At 41.2% G+C, this 18235-nt stretch overlaps 1 protein-coding gene across 1 annotated transcript; it reads right to left on the reverse strand.

Moving 5' to 3' along the window:
* Positions 1-13353: 13353 nt before the first annotated feature.
* Positions 13354-16943, reverse strand: LOC148849511 (putative serine/threonine-protein kinase PIX13). The gene is made up of 5 exons (XM_088952116.1): positions 16364-16943; positions 15152-15287; positions 14888-15030; positions 14664-14787; positions 13354-14033 (listed from the first exon to the last, which is right to left on the reverse strand). Exons 1-5 carry the CDS (start codon positions 16421-16423, stop codon positions 13570-13572), a joined length of 927 nt encoding a protein of 308 aa, XP_088808242.1. The 5' UTR covers positions 16424-16943; the 3' UTR covers positions 13354-13569.
* Positions 16944-18235: the final 1292 nt, after the last annotated feature.

Here is an 18235-nt window from a genome sequence, read left to right on the forward strand (position 1 = left end):
CACTTCCAATTCCATGACCTTGTTCAGTGTGTCCAGACGATACAGATCCAGATCCAGCAGGTCCAACAGTTCCAATAGTATCAATAGTACTACCTATACCAGCAATATTAGCAACAGTTCCCACCACTGCAGCCGAACCAGTAGCCAATTCCACCCTAGCACCCAGGGTTGCGCTAGGGCCGGAACCAAAATCGTCCTAGAACTAGTTAGAATGTCCATTGATCCCCCCATCACGGTGAGGGGACATCGCAGGTGTCGATTCCTCCCAGGGGTCAAGCTTCACCCCGTGGGAGGAGAGATGGTCAGCGCACTCCCCCAGTCTCACAAGGAAAATTTAGAAATAGGCCCAAGGATAGTCAGCTCAACAGGGCCAATCCGGTGCGGCACTCCCAGCTGGAAAACAATTGATTGCGAGGAGATAACAACCAACCTAGAGTTCGAGGTGCGAACTCGAGGCAGGACCCCTCGTTGCCTCGTGATAGTCGGTGCGAGCTCCACAATCAGGAGAACTCGACAAGAAGGAACCATGATCCACCTCGCGATAATGTTTGTAATGATGTTGAGACACCAGATCAGACCGAAGTCAGCAGCACCAACACTGAACTAGTGAAGAAGCAACAATGGAGACACCGCAAGACACGTCGCTCCTCGGCCAGAAACAGTTTGCCAGTGAAACCAAGCCAACAAGAAGAGTGAGCTAAAGAAAAGGAAGAAGTGAGCTCAGTGGTAACGAAGACTACGCCTCCCTTGCTTTGTCAGTCATCTCCTCTCCCAAGTTCCTAACAACCCCGTTGCTGAAAGACTTCAAGGTACCCCCATTAGATAAGTATGACGGGTCGTTTATCCCAACGATCATGTGGATTCTTTCCAGTCTCAAATGCACCTAGTTGGGGCTGACAAATCTTGCATGTGTGTGGCCTTTTCCACCACGTTCAAGGGGGTAGTCCGAACCTAGTATCAGAACCTCATGTTGGGCTCCATCAAAAGTTGGGCACAGTTTGCCGATCTGTTCACTACGCATTTCATTACAAGCAAGAAATGCCCGAGGTCGCAAGAAAGCCTTCTGAATGTGGTTTAGAGGGAAGGAAAACCAATCAGAAGCTACATAAAGCACTTCAATGATACTTGCTTGTAGATACCGGACCTCAATCCAGCGGTGCGACTCACTGCGGCAAAGAAAGAAATCACCCATAAAGAGTTCAAGTGGCACATGGTATCCAACAAACCAAAAGATATCATCGAGTTCCTTAAGTTGGCAAACCAGTTTATCGGTACCGAGGAGGAGATCAACCAAAAGATTGACAATTTACCGGCGGAAAAGAGTAAGAGAGAGAATGAAGGGACGAGCAATGGTGGGCAGAAAAGAAAGAAGAGTAAGTCTGCGAGTAGGGGAAGAAGCCGGTCCCCTTCGCGTGGGCACAAGTCAGGTCAGTGTTTCAGAACCCCGCCCGTGGAGAGAACAAACTATACACATTTGAATGTTAAGCAAGGAGTGATCAATATGATCATCGGCAGGTCCATCATTGCTTGATGTACATCAACAGCTGGGAGGACCTCGGTCCGCGAATTGGAGAACGAAGGCAAAAACCCACCAAAATGACCTCAGATCGAAGAACTGATTTACTTCACAGAGGACGATGCGTGAGGGATCCAGTACCCACACGATGATTATTTGGTAGTGAACCTAAGGATCAACGAATTCGAGGTGAAACGCATCTTAGTAGACTCGGGCAGTTCAGCAGACATACTCTTCAAGGAAACCTTTGACAAATTGCAGTTACAGTAGAGCAACCTGAAACTGGCAGATACACCCTTGATAGGGTTCAGCGGTGAGGAGGTCAGGCCTCTTGGTTGAGTCATAGTACCCATGGAAGTAGGCACATGGCCAAACATTGTATGATTTGAGCACACATTCTTAGTAGTCCCGACTCCCTCCCCCTACAATGTGATAGTAGGTCGGCCTATCACGCATGCTTTGCATGTGATAGTGTTCACTTACTACTTAGCGATGAAGCTCCCAACTGACTACGAGGTGGGAGTTGTGCGAGGTGATCAACTTGAATCTCGCAAGTGCTACGTGGCCGCTTTAAAATGAAAAGCAAAGCTACCAAAGGACGTCGAACTCGAGCAACCGGCGGAGTATACCGATGAGCGAGCTACCCTGAAAGAGAAAACGGTCCACATACCAGTCTCTGCCGCCAAACCAGCCAAAACTCTTCATATCGGTGCCTCGATCAACGACCACTTCGAACCCAGCTAGTAAGTTTTTTACTTGAAAATTTAGATATTTTTGCTTGGTCTGCGGCAGAGATGCCCGTGATTGATCAAAAAATTATAACTCACAAGCTTAATGCCAACCCTTTAGTTAGGCCAGTAAGAAAAAAAAATGCAACCTCACCCCAGAACGTTGGAGGGTAGTCGATGAGGAGGTCGGGAAGCTCCTCACGACAGACTTCATCAGGGAAGTCCATTACCTGAGCTAGGTGGCCAACCTAGTTCTAGTGAAGAAGGCCAATGGCAAGTGGCGCATGTGCGTTGACTACACTGACTTGAATAGAGCTTGCCCAAAAGACTGCTTCCCGCTGCCCAAGATCGACCGTCTAGTGGGCGCAATCTCAGGGCACGAGTGGCTGAGTTTTCTGGACGCCTATTCTGGTTACAATCAGATTATGATGGATATTGCTGACGAAGACGAGACCGCTTTCATAACTGAGCTCGGGCTATATTGTTACAAGGTCATGCCCTTTGGATTGAAAAATGCTGGGGCAACATTCCAACGCCTTGTAAACATAGTTTTTGAGCTGTTGATCGGTAATAAAGTAGAATGTTAAGTTGATGACATGGTCGTGAAGACCCAGTGTTCAAACTCTTTGTTGAATGATTTAAATGATGTTTTTCAAATTTTAAGAAGATATAACATGAAATTAAATCCGAATAAATGCGTCTTTGGAGTCACTTTGGGTAAATTCCTAGGCTATATAGTCAACTGACGTGGCATCGAGGCCAACCCAGAAAAAATAAAGGCGATCCTAGATATGAGACCACCCCGAAAAATAAAAGAAGTCCAGAGGCTGACTAGCAGGATAGCTGCCCTAAGACACTTCATGTCTAAATCGGTAGACCGATACCTACCATTTTTAAAATCTATAAAAAAGAGCAAGAACTTTGAATGGACCGAAGAGTTCTAGCTCACTTTTGATGAGCTGAAAAGGTACTTAAGTACTGCTCCTGTTTTAACTCGGCTTGAAGAAGAGGACGTGTTAAAACTATACATCTTCGCAAGCGATGAAGTAGTTAGTTCGGTACTGATCAAAGAAGTAGATCGGGTCCAACGACCCATCTACTATGTTAGTAAAGTTTTGCAGGATGCAGAGACTAGGTATTTAGAGATCGAGAAACTAGCGTACGCACTGATCATAGTAGCTCAGAAACTTCGCCATACTTCCAGGCCCACACTATTGTTGTTCTCACTAACAAACCCCTGAGGCAGATTCTACTTAAGCCCGAGGTGTTTGGAAGATTAGTGAAGTGGTCCATCGAGCTGATCGAATATGATATCCAGTATGAGCCACGACCAACAATCAAAGCTCAGGTTTTGGTGGACTTCGCAGTAGAATGCATGTTCGGCGCAACGACCCCCGAATTGACTAAGCTTGCTCACACGACGGGAGCGTTAGCCAGTGCGGCACCAGGCCCAGTCAGAGTAGTACCGACCTAGGACGAGGAGCCCTGAATCCTCCACATTGATGGCTCATTCAACCAACGGGGAAGCGGTGTAGGACTAATATTGTTTGGCCCAAGCGAGGTGAAGCTGGAGTATGCACTTCGGTTCTTATTCGAGGCATCAAACAATGAGGCAGAGTATGAAGCGTTGATCACTGGGCTAACCTTAGCAAGGGCAATGAAAGTGAAGCACCTCATTGTATGCAGCGATTCACAACTAGTGGTCAACCAAGTCATTGGCGAGTACGAAGCCCGCGACCCAACTTTGGCAGCTTACCTAGCCAAAATCAGAGAGATTTTGCATAACTTCAACTCCTGCTTTATCAGGCAAATTTTGAGGCCCGAGAACGTTGAGGCCGATGCCTTGTCTCATCTAGTGAGCACGAGCGACAACACTATGCGAACTGTATACATAGAGGAAGCGGCTCAGAGGGTAGAGTGCTAATAAGATAAGTACTAGTGGTCAACCAAGTCATAGATGGACAACTGTACAGGAGATCCTTCACGTTCCCTTACCTGCGTTGCTTGCGACCCTCAGAAGCTGAGCACGTACTTCGCGACACCCATGAAGGCTTGTGCGGTGGACACTTGGGGGGTAGAGCCCTCGCATAGAAAGTGTTAAGGCAAGGCTATTATTAGCCCATAGTGAAGGTAGATGCACTCGAGCTTGTCAAGAAGTGTGACAAATGTCAGAGGCATGCCAATATCCACCACCAACCTGCTACTGATTTGAAATACCTCACCGGCCCATGGCCCTTCGTGCAATAGGGAATTGACATCCTTGGTCCTTTCCCACCAGCAACAAAGCAGGGGAGGTTCTTGGTTGTAGTAGTAGATTATTTATGAAGTGGGTGGAAGCCGAACACCTGGTAACCATCACAGCCCGTAACATACAAAATTTCTTCTGGAAAAGCATAGTATTCTACTTCAGACTACCCTGGGTGCTAATATCCAACAATGGGAAGCAGTTCGAAGATGTTAGGTTTCAAAACTGGTGTGCTGAGATGGGGATTTAGCAAAACTTCACCTTGGGGGCATACCCCCAAGCGAATGGATAAGTTTAAGTAACTAACAGAGTGATACTTCGCGGATTGAAAGCTCGCCTAGCTCAAGCAAAGTGGTTGTGGGTGGACGAATTGCCTAGTGTCCTTTGGGCCTACCGAACTACTATCAAGACCGTGATGGGTGAGACCCCCTTCAACCTCACGTATGGCACAGGCGGTGATCCCGATAGAGATCGAGGTACCCACATTGCGATTTGAGGCCTATGATGAGGAAACAAACGACGACGAGCTTTGTACCAACTTAGACCTGGTAGAGGAGGTGCGAGACCTAGCCTACATTCGGACTACAACCTACCAACAGAGAGTAGCTCTGTATTATAATTCTCGAGTCAAGAAGTGGCAGTTCCATGTTGGTGACTTGGTTCTCCAGAAAGTTATGGTACCTGAGCCCGGCATAGGTAAGCTCGGACCAAACTAGGAAGGTCTGTACCGAGTAAGGCGGGTGTTCGGGGAAGGTACGTACGAGCTCGAGACTTTGGAAGGGAAGTGGGTACCTCGGGCATGGAACATTGACAACCTAAAAAGGTACTACATATGAGTCCGCAACTCCAAGGTAAAATTCCTATAAGACCATGGAACCACTGAGATGATGAGCTGGAGAGAGGACTTTGAGTCACTCCCAGAAGCCTAAGGGCCATGGTGCCGAGCTGACAAAAGATCTTGACACTACAATAAGTCCTAATCGCCTCCTCAGCATAGGCAAACAAGTCCTAGTTGCCTCCTCGGCACGGGCAGACAAGTCCTAGTCGCCTCTTTGGCATGGGTAGACAAGTCCTAATCGCCTCCTCGGCATAGGCAGACAAGTCCCAGTCGTCTCTTCAGCATGGACAGATAAGTCTTAAACACCTTCTTGGCATAAGCGCGACAAGTCCCAATCACCTCTTCGGCTTGGGCAAGTGAGTAGCTCGTGCATGGACAGGTCGGGTACATACCCTACAGTGTCCATCCACCTTGTCGTACAACAACACTGGGTTATTCTTGTTTGGAGTCCAGCTCGTTAGCTTGACACTTCGGGATAACCAACACTTAGAAAAATTTCGGGATAACTAACACTCAAGAAACTTTTTTACACACAACAGGTTCTGTGGATCATTATGTTTCATTAATAAAATGTTCTGAGTACATGAAAAAAAAATATAGAGAGAAGAACAACTACAACCGAGCTCGAAGGCTCGGGACATACACAATGTATGGGGGGTCCAAGAAAATAGGCAAGAAGTATCAATCATCTCGGGGCTCTTCGCCCCCAGTAGTAGCGTCGGTGGGCTAATCATTCTCCATGAGATCGTTTGCGGCATTGGTGGCATCACCTCCCTCATCGCCTTCCACAGTCTCCTCGCCGAAGAGGTCGCCGCTCTCCTCCTCCTCGGAGTTGGGGTCCTTAGCTGCCTCGAGGGCCATCTCCTTGGTGATCTTTGATGTAGTAATAGCGCTGAGGTCGAGGTGAGGAAACTCACGTCGGGTCAACCACCTGTTGAGTTTGAAGCCTTTGCGGTAGCCCGCGTCTTGGTCTTGAAAAGCAGCTCGTGTTGTTCCACCGAAGATTCCTCAACGGCCTTAATCTTCACCTCCTCCATCAAGCAAAGCAGGATGTCAGTTCGCTCCTTCACTAGCTCCTTGAGGTTCTAGACCTCTCTCTTATGGGTTGCCTCACGCTCCTTCAGCTCCTCCTTCTCCGCCATCAGAATGGTCAATAATTCTTTCTAAGCTCGCGCATCCCTCAATAATTTGTTGTTCTCACTGCAAGCTAGGTTCACATCGGAGTGAGCCTTGCGAGATGATTCCTTGGCTTTGAGAGCCCGCTTCAAATTCATCTCGGACTGGTCGACCAGAGCATGGATCAAAGCGTTCACCTGACAAGAGGAGAAATGAGATATAAGTACTGAGAAAAAATCTAAGTACAGAAAGGTTGAAGGTCGGTTACATACTACCATGTAGTGTGTCGCCGCTCTTTCTCCGAGCTGCACAGCCGGTAGCTCGACACACCGAGTAACCTATTCAGCGAAGACCGCGTCTTTGCTCTTGAGGAGACCAAGCTTTGGGCTCAAGACGCTCCGAGCTGGGACGTTGCTGCTCGATGGGATGGCCTCCTGAGATTGTTGGGCCATGGAGGATGTAGTTTCCTTGGGCAATTGACGTCGGGAAGCCCTATCCTCCTCGAAGACCACAATCTCGTTGTGACCATGATCCCAAGGAAATTGGCCCAAGGGGATACTATAAATGAGATCGTTAGGAAGTCTATAGTGATCAACCAAGGATAGGAGCCTGTCCGCTATCATTGTAGACGAACTGAAGCTGTCTGGCAAGCGACCTCGGTGTGAAGAGGAGGCCGATTTGCTAGAAGCTTCTTGCTCTCACCGAGGTGAGACTACCTCGGACAGATTGGGGTCCTCGTCTTGTGCCAAAGTGCCCACCTGGGTAGGATGAAGCCCCGTAGTCTGTGCCGAGGTACCCACCTCAGCCCCAGTGGACTCATCACTCCCATCTAGAAGGCTATATAAACTAAGGCCAAACATAATGAAAAAAAAAGGAACAAGCGAACTCAAAGTAAAGAGAGGCGGAATAAGGCGAACTCACCGAAAGACGAAAGAATAAGTGAACTACCCTGGATACAAGATGCGAGCTAAAGAACAGATGTGCGACCTCAACTCTCGAATGCACTTTGAAGGAAGAAGGAAAGGGGACTAGGTCCCCCCTATTTATAGCCACCATATCCGTCATGACGGTCAGATTGATGCGATCCTATGGCTCTCATGAAAACTGACCACACTCCCTTCGAGGAAAGATTTCGGTTGAGCACGGATTTTGGCATCCACGGACTGCGTCGAGTCCACGCGTCCCAGACATGTGATCTGGTTTTTCCCACTGAGCCGCATGGGTTACATTAGTCCGACCAAAAAACCGGGAGGTGAACCAAGAAGAAATCGGGCCAACCTGCTTGCGCTGGCCGTGAACTCCCCGCACCGGGGTTGCTACCCTTGGCACGAGGAGTGGGGGGGCAATTGATGATGGGGTAAGTTGGCCCGACCTAGCAACCAAAGTACACGTGGACGCAATCATCCACTAGGATGACAACTCAGCAAGGGAACCTTGCTAGCAGTTCGGGAGCTTAGGACCTTGAGCACCTCGCCATAAAGGCACCTCAGTACCTAATCCAATTCAGAGCCAAAGAACCAAGGTGCAAGATCAGGGCCAAAGAACTAAAGCGCCACGTAATCGACTCTCGAAGCTTCTCCAACGGACTCTGAATTCCCCGGGTTTACAACGTTCATTAACAAGGCTCATCCTCACTCCGTAGGAATTAGAGGGAACTGATAAACCTTATCAAATGGTGCATTGCTCTCATTCGGAAATGGAACGGATCTTATCTACATAGCCCAGAGATCCTGGAGCCTTTTCGTAGGATTCACGACTACCCAACTATATAAGGGCATCAATCCTCAAAGCGAAGGTACGTGCAATTATTTGCTCACTAGCACTCTAGCATTTAAGTATTTAGCTCGCATCCATAATATAGTACTGACTTAAGCATCAGAGCGACCTCGTTGGTTTAGCCACCCCAAGTTCTCTGATCTATTATCTTGTAAGTTGGTCCAGCTTGCCACACCAGTGGTGTTTAGATCATCTTCCAGCTACGAGTATCCGGAACGTGCACCATCAATTATTATTATTATTATTATTAAATTTTGTATTATGTTTCTATAATAAATAAAAATAACTTTTAACATTTATTTTTATTTAATATGATGAATATATAACATTAGAAATGCTCTCAAATGTTTTCTACAAAATTTGTACATTTTCATGTGTTTTATTATTTTTTAAATATTTATTATTTAATTATGACATTATGGGTTTCTTTGAAAAGTTGGATCATTGACCCACCATCTATATAAGAAAATAGATTTGCTTTCGGATTAATTTTAAATTAGGGAAATTATAGTTAGAGTGGGATGTACATTTAAAATTTGGCTATAGGTTGGTCCTAAAACCAACAAAACTCTAACATCCGGCTCTACATTTCAAATTATAAAAACCCTGGCCATGTCATTGGAGGCTTATGTGGTTGTTGCCAACATGGGACTCTTAATCCATGTTGGACACAACAAATGTCTTATACCAAAATTACCCTCTTAATGTTGGGTGATTGAAAAATAAAAAAAGGGTTTTAAAAATAAATAAAAATGGTTTTTGGTTTTGGTATTTACATTCTCTATCAGTTTTTCTCATTCTCTCTCTTTCTCCACCTATTGTTCTCCCTCAATCTCTCTCATTATCTTTTTGTTCGATCTCTCTTTCTCCCTTAATTTTTGTTGTTTTCCCTTAGTTTCTCTCCCGCTTCCTCTCTCATTCTTTTTTCTAATTTTCTTATACACTTGTATGGTATTAATCAGATTGTATAAAAAACATGAGACCAACTTGGTATGGTTCAAAAATAATTACACCAATTTGATAAAAATTCACAAGAAACTCTTGACTATGAAATTTATACCAACTTGATAGCAATTTATAACTTGATTGTACAAGTGGTTGGTCCCTTTAGTTTTTTTATACTATCTGACTAATATTGTATAAGTTTGTAAGAGAAATAATAAAAAAAAAGAATGAGAGAGGGAGAGGGAGAATGAGGTATTGATTGAGAAGGAGAAGAATGAGAGAGATTGATGGAGAATGAGAGAGGGAGATTTTGATTTGGCTACATACCAAAGTTGAGAGAGTGAGAGAGATAGAGAGAGCAGGAGATCGAGAGATGACTATGAGAATGAGAGAGAAGGGAGGAAGATTAAGAAACAGAGGGATCAGGAGAGAAAATAAAAACCTATTTTCGATATAGGCTTTTTATTGTGTCCAACATGGATTAAGAGTCCCATGTCCTCTGATGACATAGCGGAGGTTTTTATAATTTGAAATGTAGAGTCGGTTGTCAGAGTTTTGTTGGTTTCTAGATCAACTTGCAACCTAATTTTAAATGTACAACCGGCTTTAATTATAATTTTCCCTTTAAATTATATATTTCATTTACATTATATAAATAATTTTTACTTATCACACTTAATTTTTGTTTATCTATGATATCATTTGGCCCAAACCACTAACCCACCACCCAAAAAGAAAAATAGTTTGATTTCTAGATTGATATTAAATTTCGTATTACATTTTCATCATTGATAAAATGATTTCTTACCTATAATATTTATTTTTGTTCAATGTAATGAATGCATAGTATTAAAGATGTACCCAATATTTTATTTTTTATAAATATATAACATTAGATATGTGCCCAAAATTTTCTCTATCTTTTTTTTTTTTAATTTTTGTGATTCTTTGAATTTTCTATTTTTCAAAAGTTTATAATTTGACTATGACAACATTTCATTTTTAGGTAAGTTTTAAATTTGGCATTCCATTTTCATCATTAATAAAAGTACTTCTTATATTTTATACTTATTTATTTTACTTTTTACTATTTAATTATGATATTATTTATTAATCCATTTGACCTCAAATGGTCAAATTACTTTTCAAAATATTTATTTTTATACTATCAAAATTAATATTGTGAATTTCATTACAAGAATTTAATGATGAGAAAAGTATATATTAAATATAGGATTTAATGAGAGAGAATAGGAAAATATTTTTAATTTCAATTATATTTTACATTTCATTTCCATCATTAATAAAAACATTTCTTATTTATCATACTTATTATTGTTTAATATGTAAAAAATGTTCACAATTTTTTTAATTTCTTAATTTTTTCATTTTATTATTTAATCATGGCAACATGGATTGACCCATTTGACCCAAAATAGTTTAATTTTTTACCACCACCAAGATGAAAACACATTTTTCTAGGTAGATTTTAAAAGCACAAGCTTTTATATTATTGAAATTATTAATTTATTAAGTATGAATTTAATTAATAGAACTTAATAATGAGAACTTGAGAAAAAACAAAAATGACTTGAATATATGATTCAATGAACATGAATGCAAGTTAATAACATAAATATTGGATTTAATGAGAGGGAATTGAATGCACTGAATATCTTAAAATTACATCTGTTCAACTCATTTAGTATCAATAACCGATTATCTTATTTGTCCTCATTTTTATCAATAAATTTAAATATGAAGCAATAAATTTTATCTTAAAAAAATTCTATATATATAAGCCATCCCTACCCACGACAACAGTTTGACTTCCAGATCGGCTTTTAAAACATTATTACCAATACAGATAAGAGAATGGTCCTCACACCCACTTCACATCACATTGTAGCTACACATCGATATCCTAACCATTGTGAGATGTCATTGTGGGATGTAGTTACACATCGATATCCCAACAGTTGTGGTGGAGAAATCTGGATTCAAGAAAATTACTTGGGTGGGCGCTGGTATAACGTACCAGACTTTGGATTATATATGACGTAAGGATTAAAGCCGATGACTATAAGATGTGCTTCTCAGGATTTGAGACGAAAGATTGTCATAACTGCCAAGTTCGAACTCCTTCACCGACACCACGTCTGTGCCCTGTTTTACTTTTATCGTTGATGCACTGTTGATCTGAGTTCACTTAGCCAGTGTTTGGAACCGATGCTATCAGTGCCACATCTGAAATCTGTTGCTGTTTTGCTTATGCATTTTTCCGAAAAACATTCTTAGACTATACTTTGAAAATCGAAAAGGTGTGATTTGAGGAAATATTAATTTTGGTGCTTTTTCGTTTTTTTAGCGCTGTCAGTAAAGAGATGATGACGTGATATTGAAAAATGACTGGCAGCAAATAGCAATGGTCCAGAACAAAAAATAAATAAATAAAAAGGATAAAAGTCATAGAACGGCATACCAATGCAACACCATTTTTTCAAAAAACACTTCTCAAAAAACAACATTGGTTCCAAACATGGCCTTATTCTACCACGTTTCTCCATGTAAGACCTGGAAAACATGGACGATCTCATTTGAAGAAATTAAAGAAATAAGAGCACCATCTTCATGTTATTAAAAGTGGCTCTCACTGCCTTTCTTATCTGCTACCTTGATAGATTCATAAAAGAGCTTCAACAAGTCCCTCCACAAAATGTACTTTTCCACCATACCTTGAGCAGCCCAACAATCCATCCCTGCATCAGAAATCCATCACATTGACAACTTAACTTGGTCCCCACGTCAAGCATGACAATGAAAGGATCCCGACCCTGTGGCAAGGCCCATTCTTCAACATTATGGTTCTTTATGCACCTCTTGTTTCCACCAAAGATGTGGTGTGTAGGGGGTGTAAGGGTGTCAATGGACCGGCTTTGGATTGGATCCCATCCAAATGAAAATCAATTTGGATGAATTGGATGGACTAATAAGACATTGAATTGGACCACTCAGACTTAATGGTTCAAAGCATTTATTGAATTGGATTAGACCTGGTTCATTTGTAATGGATTTATATTGGATTCGATGAAATTGAAGAAATATCCGGTCCATTATTAGAAGATAGAATGCACGTGTCAATGGACCAGGTTTTGGTGGCAACCAATTTGAACAGATTGGACAGATCCAAAATGATCCAAATATTCATCGGATTGGATTGGATCTAAGCCATCTGTAATGGATTCATATCGAACCGAATCGGATTGGATCCAGTCCAATTGACACCTCTAACTGGTGTGACCAACGGATAGCACAGAAAAGATGGGCTTCTGAGTTCTGAGTGAAATTAGTCAATTACCCAACCTTCCCACGAGCTTGATCAAGCTACCACCACAAGCCGTACCCATCTTGATTGAAATATAGAAAGCAGAGATGATCAGGATAGAATCTCTTGGAAAGCAGAGACAATATTGATATCCAGAAATATAGGCCAATAAACAGGGTTTAATTCTTTTTTATTAGCGAATGAATAGAAGCATCAAGATTCAAGAGTGTCCAAAGGATAATGGTTTTTTTTTTCGCTCTTGTTGGTCTAAAAGTAGTTTTATTTCTGGGCCATTTGATAATGTAAATGAAGAGTGAAATGGCTGAACTGAATGACTTATTTGTCCTTCTTTTAGCGAATAAAATAATTAAATAATAAAACATTCAAGGTTATTGTTAATTAACTCGATTTCAGCGCCAAGCCTTCAACCATTGAGGAACTCACAACCTCATTACTAACTTACTGAAAAACAAAGAATGAAGTCATTCTGTTCAATCACCTAAAGCTGTAATCAGATGGCCTCTTGCCTCAATGCTGCCATGCTGGATAACCTGGGAAAAGAAAGCAATGGCTTTGGATCCAAATTTATGAATTGAACTCCAGATCTCCAGCAAGTCTCCCTCCTTCCTCTATGTATGTTTTTCCTTTTCTTCAAAGTTCAAACAGTACTTGTAATTGAATACTAAATGTTATTTTAGCAATTTTATAGCATGACAAGATTGACTTGTGAAAGTTAAAACAAGACAGAGAGAAAGAGCTTCAGTAGTTTCACTGCTGTAATTAGATTAGATATGTATATCAGTTGTAAACCCCCTCCAAAAAAAAAAAAACGAAAGAAAAAGAGAGACAAAAAGAAGATACACATTACACAACGCTTGCAAGTTCTATATATAAAAGCATACATAATTTCACCTTGCAATACAAAGGACTCGACAGAACCACTAATTCATCAATCATCACATCCAAATGACTTGTAAAAGCATTAACAAAAAATGGGGATCGTTTAATAATAAGAAACAATCACCTCATGTGCATTCTGTGCATGGTCATTCACTTCACTGGAGCCATCTTGTACCCAAACTACCCTCGTCTGGGTGGTTGTTGGTAGGCATGATCTCCTACTCTACCACCTTCTTGCCTTGGGTGAAGAGGAGAGCGATGGTGCAAGGGGGATTGGCCGTGGCGGTAGCCTCTAGGTTGTGCAGAGTTGGTTCTGGGTTCCTTTGGTTTATTATCTTTGATAGCTTCAATCCGTTCCAAAGTTTCAACAACTTCCTTCATTGATGGGCGACTCTTTGGTTCTGATCCGAGACAACTTAGAGTTAGCTGAGCTAACTGTACTGCACCTTTCATAGGAAATTGGCCTTCCAGCCTAGAATCAATCATGGTTTTTAACTTTCTTTTATCATGTAGAGATGGCTTTAACCACTCTACAAGGTTGTGCTGGCCACTTGGACGGTTTGTATCAAGTGCGCGTAATCCTGTCAGCATCTCAAGCAACACGACCCCAAATCCATAAACATCGCTCTTCACATATAAATGACCTGTTCAAGGAGGACATGGTTGAATTTCCAGTTTACCAGAAAAAGGGGGAGGGGAGGGGTTGGCTAATTTACCAAGTTAGTGGTACCAAATCTTGTATATTTTCAAACTAATTAAAAAGGGTTGAGGTGTTTGAAAATGAAATCCTTTTATTGCACTGTCTGCTAGCATTTGAAACCATGATATCCTTGTCTAAAATGGATTTATTTCCATTTTCTAGTAAGATATTGAAAGGAACTAAATTTCTTGAAATCTTGAAACAACCATATTCCGGTCTTTACTATTGGAGATGGTTCCATTATAAAAGGTGGACTTGCTCTGGCCATGTCATACATGACAAGGCCCAAATCCACTATTGAAAGATCAACCAGGGCCTCATGGTTTCAGATGTTAGAATCACTATGAGTAAATTTTCTTGTCTGTACAGCACAATTGCTACATAAAAGAAATTGGATGTGGATAGTTACATTTATATAGCTATATAACACCAGGTGCAACTACTGGAGTACTTTAAAAGGCATGGACTTGTTTGTCAACCAAATAAATCAGGCCTAGTCCAAATTCAATCCTAAGGTTTAAACCGAAACAGAGAAGACTTGGGGAGAATCAGAAGCAGAGGCAGAAAATATTACCTGTGGCAACGTATTCTGGAGCTGCATAACCATATGTGCCCATAACACGTGTTGTCACGTGTGAATTTCCAGCTGCAGGACCATTTTTTGCCAACCCAAAATCTGATATTTTTGCATCGAAATTCTATATAGAACAAAAGATGAAAAGATTTATTAAGTCTCTTTCTATACCCACAAAAGAATCTTTTTGTATATTAAAAAGCATTTTGGTTCGGAAATCTTACTGCATCCATTAAGATATTGGAGGCCTTGAAATCTCTATAGATTACTTGCTTTTCTGATGTATGCAGGAAAGCTAGCCCTTTAGCTGCAGCAGTTGCTATTTTGAGTCGTAAATTCCATGGAAGTGGCTGTACAGCTGAACCTCCTGGATAAGAATAATGTGAGAATTTGAAAATTAGATCAGCTTGTTTCATGTGTACAAGTTCATCTTCCAATGTTTGTGTTTGTTTGCCCATCTATGAGAATAAGCGCAAGGTTTTCCTTACTTCTGAAAAGGTGGTTTTCGAGGCTTCCCTTTTGCATGAACTCGTAAACGAGCAAGAGTTCATTATCCTCATAGCAGTATCCGAGGAGCTTTACCAGGTTGGGATGAGAAAGCCTTCCCAAGAAAGTCACTTCTGACTGCACCATAAAAAGACAAAGATGGAAACAAATTATCATATAAATATTGGCTCAAAATTCAAAAATGGAAAAAGGAATTTTAAATGAAACCAAGTTTGTGGGGAGAAGGGAGAGGAAGATAGAGAGAGGAGACAAGTTGGCAGATGTGATATTGAACTTGGCTTCTACTCCTTTAATACAATGTGAGCACTCACTCAAGGAAGACTGAATCCCAACTTTCTAGAATTGGCCACACAAATGCTGTCCTGCTTTGCAGTCTATGATAACCCATGCCAACATGGCAATTAGGCCAAAAAATTCTTGATTTTCTAGCTTGGAGATACCCTAAAGGTCCATTACTCAATTATGGACTCAGGTATCCGAGGTCTTAGGAGGACGGACTGGCCCTTCTTAGGCACAAACTGGCTGCTTGTAGATTCAAACCCACATTCTATGCTTGTCAGCCCAAGATTTTACCATTGCACCAAGCAATGGCCCTGTATGTGAAAAAGATGGTTTACTCATCTCCATGTTCTCATTACCAACTTCGAAAATGTAGCAGAAAAAAAAAAAACTACCAACTTCAAAACCATTTGAACTGGTAATTTTTTTAAGGGAGAAAAAAAAACACTTCCTTCAAGTTCTTGGCCATTGATGATGATTAATAAACAGCATTCAAGGATAAAACAATACAAAACATTAAATGTCAAAAATAATATCCTACACCCATTACACCATTCTAAATTCCTTTCTGACTGGGCAAAAACTCATTCTACAAATCCAACCATCTCATCAATTCATGTTAACTAATTAGGCACATTTGTATGCAAGTGATAGTTTGAATTAAGAAAAAAAAGCTCTTAAAAACATTGTAATGAAGAAAATTTAACGAACTAGAGTAGAATTATTATCTATTAAATTCTTACAAAGAGTTATTGACTAAATAAAATTACAGTTAATCTATACAAATCAAAATACATCACTCAGCAGTAGCGTTTGAAGGGCATTTTTATCATTTGAAACCCCAAGTGCTCTAAAAAAGTAAGAATGGAAGAAATTCTACTTTTTTCGCTGTGCTTTTTTTTTTCCAAATTTACCTGCCATTCTTCGTATCCTTGCAAGCTCTCCGAATTTAATTTCTTGACTGCAACAACCATTCCATTACCAATCTTGGAAGGAGCGAACGTCTTCTCATCAATCCAACCCTTGAAAACCCTCCCAAAACCTCCCTCGCCCAGCACTGTATCGGATCTGAAGTTTCTGGTTGCTGCTTTGAGCTCTGCAAAAGTGAAGATTTTCAAGTTCGGGCTTGGTAAGATGTGTCCGTTGGGGAACTTCTCATCCAGGCTCTTGCTTGTCGAATACTGGGTGTTGGTGCTACCGCTGCTGTTGGAAAAGCTGCTGGCGTTTCTCGACGTCCATGTTGATGTCCCTGTGCAACAAACGGGGAGAAAAGGAAACAGAATTGAAGTTATGGGATGGAATTGTGGAAGCAAAAGAGAATCCTGTTGAGGATATGAAAGAAAAAGAGAGAACCAATTTGAGATTTTGGGGCAAAAAAGGAAAGCTACTTGAGATAAAGGAAACAGAAGAAAATCCGTCTAGAAGTAGGGGAAATTAGTGGTTAGTATCGCTATATCAGAATCTGTGACAGACCAATGGCAGAAACGGCGAGACATGGTTTTCTTCACCGTTCTCCTTTACTGATTCAGGCAGAAACAGATAAAGGATGAAACGGGATGGAAACGGGGAAATAGGAGAGAAGAAATCCTTGACAGTCTTCTTATTATGGGTCAGTCTTCGACTTGGATCTTTCCTTCCAGTTTCTTAGTGATTCCTATTCAGTTTTCTATTTCCTTTTCTTAATGGATTATTCACTTTTATAGGCATTTTTCATTTTTATACTCTTTTTTAATTTCAGAATTACAGACTTACAGTAAATATACAAAGAAAATTCAGCTCTTTCCTCAAGCAAAATTTAGTTTTAACAATTCAACTTCTGTAGTCGTCAAACCCTATCACGGTGGACGACCCCATTTCCCTGAGCAACACGTACGCATTAAATAACTCTCTCCGTTCTCGTCAAGCTTTTGAGTCAAGACTCGACGGTGCCAACGGAACGGGATCTGCTATTCACACTTGGACGCCTCACATACACATGGACCGAGTATTTAATATCTCTCGTAAAAAATAACTTATAAATACGAAAGATGTTTTCAATGCATACTTAGGATGCGCGTGTGAAGTGCGTGTGAGGCGCGAAGAACAGATCCGATTTCGGTGCCAACTGGTGACACGGTTGGCACCTGGGGTTGGGGATTAATAACCCTCTCAGGAATCTTATAGTTACGAGTCAAAGCGAGGGATGGCGGTGAACCAATCAAATTGACTTGGTCATTAATTCATTAAAATGTTTGATCAACTTGAGCCAGTAATTGTATTGCATTGATTTCAATTTCCGTTGTCCTCACATGGTGACACGCTGCTTTATTAAAAGAACTCCAACCTCTCTTCTTTTTTATTTGTCTCAAGACTTCCTTGACTTGGATTTCAAACCCTAAGACTCCCAACATTTGATTCGGATGCCTCCAAAAACCTCTGTAAGAGACAGTTTGCCAAATGAAAGAAGGAAAACCCACTAATGGCTGCTTTGCAAATAAAAAAAACCCCACTAGTCTGCAGTTGAGACACCCACCTGATGAGATAGCAAAATTTACAAGCACAAGGAAGAGGATTAGATTTTAGCATACCAATGGATAGCCAAGTTGATTGAATCTGAATAAATTGATCATCAGAAAAGAAAAAAATAAAAATGATGCCAATTCTGTGACCCTACTTTTATGAGACCACGCAGACAATGAATTAACAAAAAGGGTGATATTCAGCTCCCCGGAGCTGAATTGGGATTCAGTCCTCATAGAACAGTACTCACACCTAGTTATAACTACTTGCAGTTGTGCATTAGGAAT

This window comes from Nelumbo lutea, chromosome 6 (assembly GCF_056320005.1).
Source record: "Nelumbo lutea isolate HS-2025 chromosome 6, American lotus-T2T, whole genome shotgun sequence".
In the NCBI taxonomy this organism is placed as follows: domain Eukaryota; kingdom Viridiplantae; phylum Streptophyta; class Magnoliopsida; order Proteales; family Nelumbonaceae; genus Nelumbo; species Nelumbo lutea.